This window comes from Hoplias malabaricus, unplaced genomic scaffold (genome assembly GCF_029633855.1).
Source record: "Hoplias malabaricus isolate fHopMal1 unplaced genomic scaffold, fHopMal1.hap1 scaffold_97, whole genome shotgun sequence".
NCBI classification, from domain to species: Eukaryota; Metazoa; Chordata; class Actinopteri; order Characiformes; family Erythrinidae; genus Hoplias; species Hoplias malabaricus.
This window is the reverse complement of record NW_027100821.1, coordinates 41,355-53,943: the sequence shown is the minus strand read 5'-3', so window position 1 is coordinate 53,943 and position 12,589 is coordinate 41,355. Positions and strand designations below refer to the sequence as shown.

At 45.3% G+C, this 12,589-nt stretch overlaps 1 protein-coding gene across 1 annotated transcript in view; it reads left to right on the top strand.

The window, feature by feature from the left end:
- gnpat (glyceronephosphate O-acyltransferase) overlaps positions 1–7,937 on the top strand; it is a 15,061-nt gene extending 7,124 nt beyond the window's left edge. The window contains 6 exon segments of the mRNA XM_066658703.1: positions 77–156; positions 485–625; positions 1,972–2,071; positions 2,928–3,021; positions 3,110–3,171; positions 4,597–7,937. Of these exon segments, the coding sequence (XP_066514800.1) occupies positions 77–156; positions 485–625; positions 1,972–2,071; positions 2,928–3,021; positions 3,110–3,171; positions 4,597–4,640 (521 nt within the window). The 3' untranslated portion in view covers positions 4,641–7,937.
- The last annotated feature ends 4,652 nt before the right edge of the window (positions 7,938–12,589 follow it).

The window sequence follows — 12,589 nt, the reverse complement described above, 5'->3', positions numbered from 1 at the left end:
GCAGGCAGAGGGTTCAGTTAAAGTTCAAAGGCGATTCTTCTTTTTGTTTATTTTTTATTTATTTATTTTTTTACAGACGAGGTGTTTAACTGCTTTAACTTCTTGTGGAACGTGTTCTCTAATGAGTTTATACTCTGCCCCGGAGCCACAGTGCAGGTAATCCCCCACCTCTCTACCACACACACACACACACACACACACACACACACACACACACACTGAGCCAGCCCTTCACTGTGAACAAAAATAAGTAATTTATCCAGTAAGTCATTTCCATATTTCCCTAGTGGCCTGGTTCTGTATTACACTTGCTTTAAATATGGATGGCCTCCTCCATGGTGGGGACCCACTCTGTGGAGCACAAACCGGTTTTGGTTAATACAGGGATTATAATGTGCTTTGGTTCTTCATCTAATGTGTGATTGTAGAACACCTATGGAGTGTGACTGTATAATTGTGCGTGTGTGTGTGTGTGTGTGTGTAGGACTTTGAGGAGGCATGCTATCTGCTGAGGAAGTGTGGTGCTGTACAGGACTTGCAACAGGACATCGTAGTGTCTCCGAATGGACAGAGCACACTGACCTTCCTGTCCTCTGTGCTGGACCCGTTCCTGCAGGGATATCAGGTGAGTCACGTTTAGGATATTACACACTGCCGGAGGATGATGAGCACAAAGCGTGCAGCAACAAATGAGTTATAATCTCTGACTTTGCATCTACTACAAGGTGGTAGCACTCTAACAGAGGACAGTGAGAGGACACAGTGTTTTAAAGTCTAAGCACCACTTAATGGACCTCCATGAATATTCCACATTATTGTAGTCACTGACAGATATAAGTATGAATTAAAATGAAAATAGCAGCTTAATTTGCTTTAAAACTGACAATTTTATTAAATTGACGGAAAAACCCAAGCTCTCTACGGAAATTCTTGAACGCGACCGTGACGTCACTGGTGGACAACAGCTGAACAACACCGCGGTAAAACACCGTTATGACTGACTGTTATGACAGTATCTAGCTAAATAACCAACATTATTCATGACAATAGCCTAGCAATAAGATAAACTCAAATTTAGAGGTACCGTTATTCTTGTAAATGTGATCGAAGTCGAACTCGAATTCCTCCGACACTATAAACCTCCGTAATGCAGCTACGTAGCCGAGTTTAATCTGAGCACCGAGTTTAGCGAGTCAAGCTAACGTTAACTAACACCAACTAAAACAGGCGAAGTGAGTGTCCTTACCCTGTTTACCTCCATGTTACAGAGGCTCTTGAACACCTTTCGTTGGTGTCCTTACATGTCCATATTGTTGGAAAAGCGCCAGTGAAATGAGCTACAGATAACGGAGTGAGCGGAGGGTCCTTTCCAAAGTGTCCGTTTAAAGTTTAAGACAAATGTAGTCCATTTTCTGGATATTTTGGGATCTTTGGGTCATTTGTTCACAGATGTCCCACTGTACATTGAATGATTGCAGCCAAAAACAACACACCTTTTCCTCATTTTGCATTAAATTAAGTGCAGCTTCTAGAGTGTTGTCCACCGTCTACGTCACAGGCAAGACGCCTATTAGAGTTTCCCAACACCGTTGGGGGGGGGGACCAACGGTCTTTTAAACCTTATTCCTTCAATTAGTAAGAAACAACATGTTTTCTGACTCTCAATAAACACAAGTTAGGAACTCAAATTCCACTGTGTTTATTTGTTTGACACTTTCATAGAGCTGCTGCTTAGCCTTTAAAAACTCCAGCAGCAACTGCTGTGTCTGATCCACTTTTACCAGCATCAATGATCATAATTAATATATTATTACTGTTTTAAATCCAAGTCTAGTTTGGATCTGTGCATAAAACAAACTGCTGTTATTACATATAGAGACATACATGTTGTAGTAATGAGGATTTGCCTGACTGTGTGTGTGTGTGTGTGTGTGTGTGTGTGTGTGTGTGTGTGTGTGTGTGTGTGTATAGGTGGTGTGTCGGTACCTGTGTGAGGAAATGGAGGAGAATCTTGCGGAGAATAAGTTTGTTCCCGCTGTGAGAAACTTCACTCTGCAGCTCATTCTCTCAGGTATCAGCCTCGTAATCCTCATCACTGCGAACATAATCACCACCAACTAATGTCTCCCCAGAACATCCTCTCAGTGTGTGTTCCTTTTGAAGTCTGTATCCTTTAATCCTGGATTTAACAAAGTCAAGTGAAAGATCACACACAGCAGCAGCAGAGTGAAGGGACGTGGTTCTGAACTGGAGCGCGTTTTAAAAAACAGTACGTGCCACAAACTCTGATCTGGGAACAGTCACTGGCGTCTGTATCGTAATGAGGGCAGTCATAGGGACAGAGAATGTGTTTTTCCATGATCAGTTCTATTATTAGTAATAAAACCCACGCAGACACAGGGAGAACACACCACACTCCTCACAGACAGTCACCCGGAGGAAACCCACGCAGACACAGTGAGAACACACCAACTCCTCACAGACAGTGACCCGGAGCGGGAATCGAACCCACAACCTCCAGGCCCCTGGAGCTGTGTGACTGCGACACTAACCTGCTGCACCACCGTACTGCCCTATTATAAATATATTTAAAATTATACCATATTTTGTGCTATATAAAACTATACACACACACACACTAATTTACTAAGGTCAACGAGAACCCACAAACCTGGAGCTGTGACCAGCCATCCCCAGTGCCTTGGGAGCAGTTGGGGTTTAAGCGCCGTGGATGTTGAGGGAGGAGACAGTGCTGTTCCTTCACGTCCCCCAGCCACAATTTTGTGCCAATTCCCAGTCTTATAAGAGATCATTTCTTTCACAAAATAACTTTATTAAACGTTGTAGAAACGATGTATGTATGAGAACTCATATGTTTACTTTAAGAGTATTAACTTTCACTGTCTGTGTCTTCGTCTCTATCACAGGAAGTCTGAAGTGTTACGAAGCCTTATCCTCGGACCTGCAGAAGAACGCTCTGGCCGCTCTGCTGCGTCTGAAGGCCATCAGGAGGGTTAAAGAGTGAGAAACGCTTGCTTTCAATTTTAACGTTGGTTTCTCTTAGAAGCTTGTTAGAAGTCTCTGACCAGCGCTGTTGTTGTGTCCTCAGCGGAGATCAGGTCACACTCAAGGTCAACAAGATTGCCGTGAACTCGCTGGAGGACACGCTGGGTAAGTGTGATGTCATATCCTGTCTGGAAAACTGTTTGGATTTGTATGAAGTCTGATAGAGCTCATCTCTCCGGACGCTAAATAACACAGATACAGAGCTACGAAAGTTGACCAATCCAAGCCCCGCCCACAAATGTTTTTTGCGTATTTTGGCTGTTAGTGTTGTCCAAACAGTAAATCTGTATTTGACAGGGGTGCTGTCGGATTACAGTAAATCTTCTGAAACCGTAGTCTGTTGAATCTGGAGCTGCTAAGTTCTAATGAGGTTGTAGTTTATAAAGCTACGCTGCTAGGCGTGTTGTAGCCAAAATAAACGAAATTAATCTACTCGAAAGCCTTTAGAAACTGTAAGATTATAGCTAGCGCTATGCTACATTACAGAATGATCCGCCATTACACAATGACCTTTGACCCACATACATTTCACAATATTAACTTAGCGCTACGTAGTGCTCCACCACAGACCTGTAACAAAGAGAATAGAGCCTCTGTCATTTCTCCTCCAGGGTCAGAACCGCAGAAACAGCACTATGTAACCTTTGAGGAGGGGTTCCTATTTAACCCTTTGATTCCAAAGTCGTTGGAGGTGCAATAGAGCGTTATTTAAGGTGTGTGTGATGCGCCGTAAAACACCGAAAAACGTGTTGTTCATTGGGAAATGTTATATGCGTTTTTTTTTTTTTGCATCAGTTTGAACGTTCCGAATCATGGTTCTTTGAACCGTCCCAGTAAACAATTAGCCATTGATTCAACGTTGAAATAACGTAATGACTGTCGTCTAATCAACGTTCTCTTAAGGTTGAAAATGAAAGTTGAAAAGACGTCCAAACACAGACATTGAAAAGACGACTGTTAGACGTATTTTGGACGTCCATTGACGTTATTAATTGGTCCTGAAATAAATGACTCGTATAAAACGCGTTTTGGACATCCACTGACGTTATCGATTGGTCACCACTTAACTAACTTATTAAGATGGATTTTGGACGTTCATTGACGTTTATAATATGTCCTTGACGGACAGACTGCTTTTAGACCTATTTTGAACGTCCAGGGACGTTCCTTGTTTACTGGGGTAACAGAGTGTTTACGAATGGTTCCACATTCATTTGAAAGTAGTAGATTACTAAGTGTGTCACGGGAATAGTATGCACTTTAAATACAGCCACGTTAATTGTGAATAATACTCGCGTCTAAACAGAGCTAGTGGGCGGAGCCTGGAGAGGTCATCTGGACCTAGTGTATCCTTCTACATGTGCCCTGAGCCTGGTTCGTACGGACAGATGTACAGTGACTCTAGCCACCAGTGCCGTTTGCTCTTGTTGACCCAGTTTTGTAGAGTAGCTGCCACAGTGCTAACAGGCGTTACTTTGCAGGGCTAATCTCAGCTTGTTTACGTTTTTTTTGCTCTGCTTCATCTCTCAGGGGGTAAAATTCCTACCCAGAAACCTGTCCTTGCTCGGCTGTAAACACACACACACACACTCCTCTTCATCTGGAGAACCAGCCTGAACTGCCTTCATTACCATAATGGCAAATTTCGTCAAGCGCCGCGGCTTTGCTGACTACAAAGACTGTTTGTCATCGAGCTTTAAAAAGACTTCACGGGTTCACCATCTGGGACACACTTTCTACGATATGGGCCTCTCTCTCTTTCTCTCTCTCCCCTTTAATTTGTCTCACAGAGGGATTCCTCCTCTCTGATCAACCTCGGTGTGTTTAACTCTTTCTCCGAGGTCTTCCCAACCCTCTGTAAAAATCACAGGCCACGTGACGGCGGCACCGAAGAAACATGATGTTTTGTCAAGTTCGAGTCAATGTTAAACGTAGTCTTTGTGTCTAATAGTTCTCACTTTGGGTGTTTTGAGGAACCGAGGAACGTACGCTGAAGAATGTTGGAATTGTGAAGTCGTTTAACTTGTTGAAGGGGTTAATTATGAAGGAAGCGGCCTAGAAGTAGCCTACGTCCTGACTGTAAATGACTTTATCCATTGACTCTGAACTGTAGTTTGGGTTAATCCATGTGTAGCACACACTGTTCTTACCGATATCCCAAAGTGAGATATATTAGATACATTGCCCAGTTTTAAGACCCACCCCTTGTTTATTCACCCACCAAATGTCTAACAGCTGGACCCAAGGAGACCGCACTTCAAGCCAAACTCTTTTTTACTGTTGTGCTACCCACTGACGATTTTATTTTGGGGGGGTGTTTGTACGTGTCCTTCTTTGTTTTCTTTATTTATTTCGTTTTCCAGTGTTTTCTTTAGGATTATGGTGTTAGCTTTTGAGAAACCGTTACAAACAAAAAAAATGGGTCACCCCCAAATTCATTCGCTTCTATTTTGTTTATTTGGAAGTGACTGAACTAAAGGGAACGCCGGTCTAAGCCTGTTATCGTCACTTAATGCCAAAACCGTAGCGATCTTACTGCCATTCGGATTTCTCAGTTCTTTCAGGAGGATGAACAAAGAAACCAAACAGAACTGTTTAGGGACATCGGATGTTTACATGTGCTTTGTTTTGAGTCGTTATAGAAAGCTGAGAAAATGAGAAGCTTAGTTTTGATACTGTAGAAAGGTATAGGCCGAGTGTTGTGTTACTGCGAATGCTATAACGCAGCTCACTCTCAAGATTATTTATACGTTACAGAAGAGGATTTTCACTTTAATGCCCTCGATAAAGGCTACATTATCTGGTCTTTGTGAGAAGTACACGACTAAGACTTGACGTTATAGAGACGTGAGGTTAGTGAGTTACGCAACAGAGTGGATGGACTCTTTAAAACTCTGCCCCGGGGGGATGTTGTGGGTTTAAATGATAAAACTGCAAAGGACCGCCTCGATGACGCCATATTGTAATGTATTGGCTTTATACGCCAGGGTACACGTTTGTACGTTAATTATTGTGGTGCATTGTGGGATCATTTGAGTACAAATGATTCACTACATCATGACTCTGTGAATCATTCACTACAAAATGACTCAGCCCCAAAAAAAGCCACTGTTGCTAACTTAGCCACTATTGCTAATGTAGCCACTGTTGCTAACTTAGCCACTATTGCTAATGTAGCCACTATTGCTAAGATTGCGGCAAACGTTCGGCCAGTGGTGTGCTACAAACGACAAAGGAACGAAAACGTTGAGGTAGTTCAGCCGACATCAACATCATTTAATAAGTGATTAATTACTTAGTGATTAATATCATGTAGCTGCTCTAAGGAAGATAGCTACATGTTCACAATAGTTGTAGCTATAGATTAAATTACGCAAGTTAGAAACAACAAAAATACTTCTCAGCTAGTGATTTCTAAACTTTCCAACAAGAACCCTACAGTTTTTGGAGTCAGATTTGACCTCTGCGTTGGTGTAGAATCGTGGGTATTTCCACTGCCCTCTACACCAAAGACTAGGGTTCAATATTCTACTCAGGTAAATGCACTTCAAAATACCAGTCCTTGGGCAAGACTCCCAATGCTACGTCCACCTACAAATCTAACGTTTAAAATAAATTTAAAGGCCTAGGTGGATTGGGCGCCATGGTTGCAGTTCATTTAAATATTTAAGCCTCTGAAAACAAACATATACCTTTGTTTACCTGGATTCGGGTAACTGTACCATTTGATTGTTCGTAAAAGTGGGCGTGGCCGTCTTCAACTTGGCTGTCCTTTGCAGGCCTATCACTTGGACACTACTCATACTCAACCACTCAACCTGTGTTTACACTGTATTTAAGCCATTTAAATGTCCTTCTTTCAAAGAATGTAAGCATTTGTAATTCTGTTTTTTAAAAAAACCCAATGATTACTGTATGGACCTATGGCCATTCTGAGATTTGTGTGTGTTTTGGTACCTGACCCTTGACTGTGTCCTGCGTAAATGTTCTCCAGAGTAGCAAAGCTAACCTTATGAGACCTTGGGATATACACTGCCTTGTGTTCCTGTTTTCAATTGGTCACTGAAAGGGAAATTGAGTAAATGTTTTGATTAATTCACCATTTAATTTTCTAAAAACTAAGTTACTAAGGTTTTTTTTAACCCCGTATTGGAGCTCTCATTATCGTAGGAACTTTTTACTGTGTAGTTCTTTAAGGAACCATATTGTGAGATGTGAGAGTATATATATAAATAAATAAAGTAATTTATGAAATTTAAAGGACCTCCACATAATGGTTCTCCAGTGCCAATTCAGAACTTTTATTTTGAAAAGTGCAACACGTTTTAACCTGGAGACACACATTAATACATCAGCTAGCGTAAAAAACACAGCTACATTCAACGTCAGTGAAAATGAGACGTTCTTTACGATGGTGGTGATAGTAACCAGACGTCGCCATGTGTCTAAAATGTTTTATACTTCAAGTACGTATTGTATTTACTCTACAAACCACTACTGAACCTATAAATACAGTGATCAGCCACAAGATTAAAGCCACTAACAGCTAATGTGAATAGCATTGATGATTTGCGTGAACTCTGTGGACGTCTGGTTCCACTCGCCACCATGAGTCTCTCAGTGATGAAGCCGTCTCATCTTGATGATGTCATAATACATCCCCTTTATTCCACAGTCATCTGCCAAGTCTTTTGCCAAAGTTTTCTGTTACATTTAAGTTTTGTTCTGATATTTGTCACGGCGTGTTTCTAGCATTAACGATGATGATGAGTGTAATTTCACGGTCTGACAGCGTTTGTCTAATGAATATACGGCGATAATAATTGCGTGTGTTTGATAATAAATCTGTGATGATGAGATTAAAGTTTGATAATCAGAACTTTAGGCTGGTTATTTAATTTGCCTTGAAAACCTATGTGTGTGTGTGTGTGTGTGTGTGTGTGTGTGAAGCCTGGCTCTTGCTGTAATGGCAGCTCCCTCCTCTAGATGGCAGGCTAACGCTACGTTTCCCCTAATAAGAGAGTTACTCAGTTCACACACAAATAAATATCAGAAATCATTTGCATATTTGCATAATTAATGTACCCATGCACGACCCTTGTTTTTTGCTGAACTCACTGAGCGTAAATAGCTAATTTAAGCCTGTCATTTCTTTTCTGTGTGAAACCTGTGGGCGCCGAGGCCACGCTAAATTAATTCTCTTACCCTTTCTCCACCCCTCAGCTTTACCACAGCGTCTGTAACGGCCCGAGAGGTCTGTTGTAGGATGTAACTGAGTCGGGCTTCACTTAAAGTGCGCATGGGTCCCAGGTTTTACTTGCATTGTGGGGACCAAACTCTATTCACACACACTTTAGGGTTTGCTTTCCTTGTGGGGACCCGGCTAGTCAGGATAATTCTCCACTAAATTAGTACTGTCCCAACAATGCACACAAACAGTGTGTGTGTGTGTGTGTGTGTTGGTTTTACCACAGCCCGTATAATGGTGTATGTTCTTTGTTGTAGGATGTAATTGAGCCTGCTTTGACTCCCGCAGTCTGGCCGTACTCCGCTGATCTCCGACAGCTTTTGATTGATTAGACTCATTTAGCTCGACACATTCCGCAAATTAGCATTTAGCTGCCAAGGGTCGATGCGTAGGTTAGACCTAGCAGTGGTGTACGGACGGATGATACACCACAGTTTACCACCGCAGTATTGAAATGTGTGTGTTTGTTGGTTCAGGAGATCCAGTACAAAGCTACTGACTCATCCATGTTCCACACACAAATAAGTACTGCTTCAGTTTCACACACTCACCCAGTCACTCACACACTCACCACTTCATTCACACACTCACTACTTCACTCACAAACAGTCCATCTACCACCATGTGTTGGGACTGTGGGAGGAAACCCAGAGCAAACACTACACAGAGAGGGACCCTGAGACCCTGGAGCTGTGTGGCAGTGGCACCACCTGCAGCGCCACCTCCTGCAGTACCACACCCTGCAGTACCACACTGTCCAGCGCCACACCCTGCAGTACCACACCCTGCAGTACCACACTGTCCAGCGCCACACCCTGCCCACCACCTGCAGTGTCACACCCTGCAGCGCCACCTCCTGCAGCGCCACCACCTGCAGTACCACACCCTGCAGCGCCACCACCTGCAGTGCCACACCCTGCAGCGCCACCTCCTGCAGCGCCACCACCTGCAGTACCACACCCTGCAGTACCACACCCTGAAGTACCATTACCTGCAGTATCACACCGTCCAGCGCCACACCCTGCAGCACCACCTCCACCTGCAGCACCACACCCTGCAGCACCACAACCTGCAGTACCACCACCTGCAGCACCACCACCTGCAGTACCACACCCTGCAGCACCACCACCTGCAGTGCCACACCCTGCAGCACTACACCCTGCAGCACCACCTCCACCTGCAGCAACACACCCTTCAGTACCACCACCTGCAGCACCACCACCTGCAGTGCCACACCCTGCAGCACCACCTCCACTTGCAGCAACACACCCTGCAGCACCACCACCACCTGCAGCGCCACATCCTGCAGCGCCACACCCTGCAGTACCACCACCTGCAGCACCACCACCTGCAGTGCTACAACCTGCAGTACCACACCCTTCAGTACCACCACCACCTGCAGCGCCACACCCTGCAGCACCACCACCACCTGCAGCACCACCACCTGCAGCACCACCAACTGCAGTGCTACAACCTGCAGCAACACACCCTGCAGCACCACCACCACCTGCAGTGCCACATCCTGCAGCGCCACACTCTGCAGTACCACCACCTGCAGCACCACCACCACCTGCAGCACCACCACCTGCAGCACCACCACCACCTGCAGCACCACCAACTGCAGTGCTACAACCTGCAGTACCACACCCTGCAGCACCACCTCCACCTGCAGCAACACACCCTGCAGCACCACCACCACCTGCAGCGCCACATCCTGCAGCAACACACCCTGCAGCACCACCACCACCTGCAGCGCCACATCCTGCAGCGCCACACTCTGCAGTACCACCACCTGCAGCACCACCACCACCTGCAGCACCACCACCACCTGCAGCACCACCAACTGCAGTGCTACAACCTGCAGTACCACACCCTGCAGCACCACCACCTGCAGCACCACCACCACCTGCAGCACCACCACCTGCAGCACCACCACCACCTGCAGCACCACCAACTGCAGTGCTAAAACCTGCAGTACCACACCCTGCAGCACCACCTCCACCTGCAGCAACACACCCTGCAGCACCGCCACATCCTGCAGCGCCACACTCTGCAGTACCACCACCTGCAGCACCACCACCTGCAGCACCACCAACTGCAGTGCTACAACCTGCAGTACCACACCCTGCAGTGCCACCTTGTTTTCTAGTTCGGTAGAATATACAAAAAAAAGCACTACCCATGGAGGAGACTCAATAATTCATCCATTCATTGTCTGCTTCATGTGCTTTTCCACTTCATGTTTGTGGTGGATCCAGAGCCTGAATATAACCTGAATACGCCCTGGAGGGGGCGCCAGTCCTTCACAGGGCGACACACACTCACACACTCACTCTCACACTCACACGTACGGACACTTGTGAGTCTCCAATCCACCTACCAACGTGTGTTTTTGGACTGTGGGAGGAAACCACGGCAGCCATTTTCGAACTACTTCATTTTTAGTTTATTTTTGTTGAAGTCATTTCTAATAATACACAACAGTTACCTTCACACGAGTGGGAGAATGTTCGAATAATGGACTACACACAAAAACCAATAACTTCAAGTCCATGGAGCTGTAAACAAAACTCAAACAAAGTCATATCAAATCAAAAGGCACATATATATACGCCACCTTTAACACATTTAACATTCATCAGTATCTGACAGGGAAAGTACATACATCTCTTTAAAGTTCCCCCTCTCCGCTGCAGCAGGGAAATCCTGAAGGGGCCAGTTAGCATTTTATAAATAATCAGTGCTGACCACTTTTCTCTTTCTCTCTCCCTCTCTCTCTCTCTCTCTCTCTCTCTCTCTCTTTCTCTCTCTCTCCCTTTCCCTCTCTCTCTCTCCCTTTCTCTCTCTCTCTCTCTCTCTCTCTCTCTCTCTCTCTCTCTCTCTCTCTCTCTCTCTTCCTTTCCCTCTCTCTCTCTCCCTCTCTCCCTTTCTCTCTCCCTCCCTCTCTCTCTCTCTCTCTCTCTCTCTTTCTCTCTCCCTCTCTCCCTTTCCCTCTCTCTCTCTCTCCCTCTCTCCCTTTCTCTCTCCCTCCCTCTCTCTCTCTCTCTCTCTCTCTCTCTCTCTCTCTCTTTCTCTCTCTCTCCCTTTCCCCCTCTCTCTCTGCCTCTCTCTCTCTTTCCCTCTCTCTCCCTCTCTCTCTCTGCCTTTCTCTCTCCCTCTCTCTCTCACTCTTTCTGTATGTCTTTCTGTCTCTCTCTCTCCTTCTCTCTCTCTGTCTCTCTCTGTCTCTCTCTCTCTCTCTCTCTCCCTCAGTTCAGTTCAGTTCAGCAGTGCTTTATTGGCATGAATGTAATACAATACACTGTTGCTAAAGCATATTACAGAAAATACATAAACATATAGATACAGATACAATTACAACAACAGGAAATGATATTTACAAGATTAATGATAATTAAATAAGAAAAGGAAAATAAGAGCATGGAGACAATATAGATGTTTAATAATCATTAATAATCAGTAATATTCAGTAATAATTAGTTACACTGTTGACTGACCACACTGGTTGTCCCTCAGGTTGTGGCAGTCTGTCACATATTTGGCTGCGTGTGGGATCAGCTCCTCCTTCTCTCCCAGTACATACTGGAGCTTCTCTGTATCAGTGAGGAGCAGGAACTCAGGACAGACTCGACTCGCTCTCTGGTAGAACCTGCTCCTGACGGACTCATACTTGGGGCATTGGGTTAGGAAGTGCAGCTCTGTCTCCACCACCGAGAGCTCACAGTGAGAGCACAGCCTGTCCTCTCTGGGGACCCAGTTCTGTCTGTGACGGCCGGTCTCCACGGCCAGACTGTGCTCACTGAGTCTGTACATGGTCAGTGTCTTCCTCAGTGACCTCTCCCTGATGGTTGTGAGGTATTTGGCCAGTGTGTATTCTCTGTTGAGGGCTGAGTAGCTCTGTAGTTTGTGTTGTTGGTGTATGGTGTGGGTCCAGTGTGTGAGATAATTGTTTTGTTGTTGGATGATGATGTGTTGGGGTCTGATTTTCTGAGTGAGTGTGTGGTGAGGATGTTTGGACTTGGTGATGTCGTTTGGCTGTAGGTCACCGAGGGTCAGGACCAGCTGGCTGAGGGGACTCCTATCAATGTGGAGCTCCTGATTGGACAGGGCTTTGTAGTGCAGTGACTGGGGGTCACTGGATTTTAGATGCCTCCAGAAGTTCAGAGCTCTTTTCTGAATGGCTATGAGGAGGGGGTACTGCCCTAGTTCGGCCCTGCAGCCGTTATTGGGGGCCTTTCTCTGCACATGAAGGATACTTTTGCATACTTTTACTTG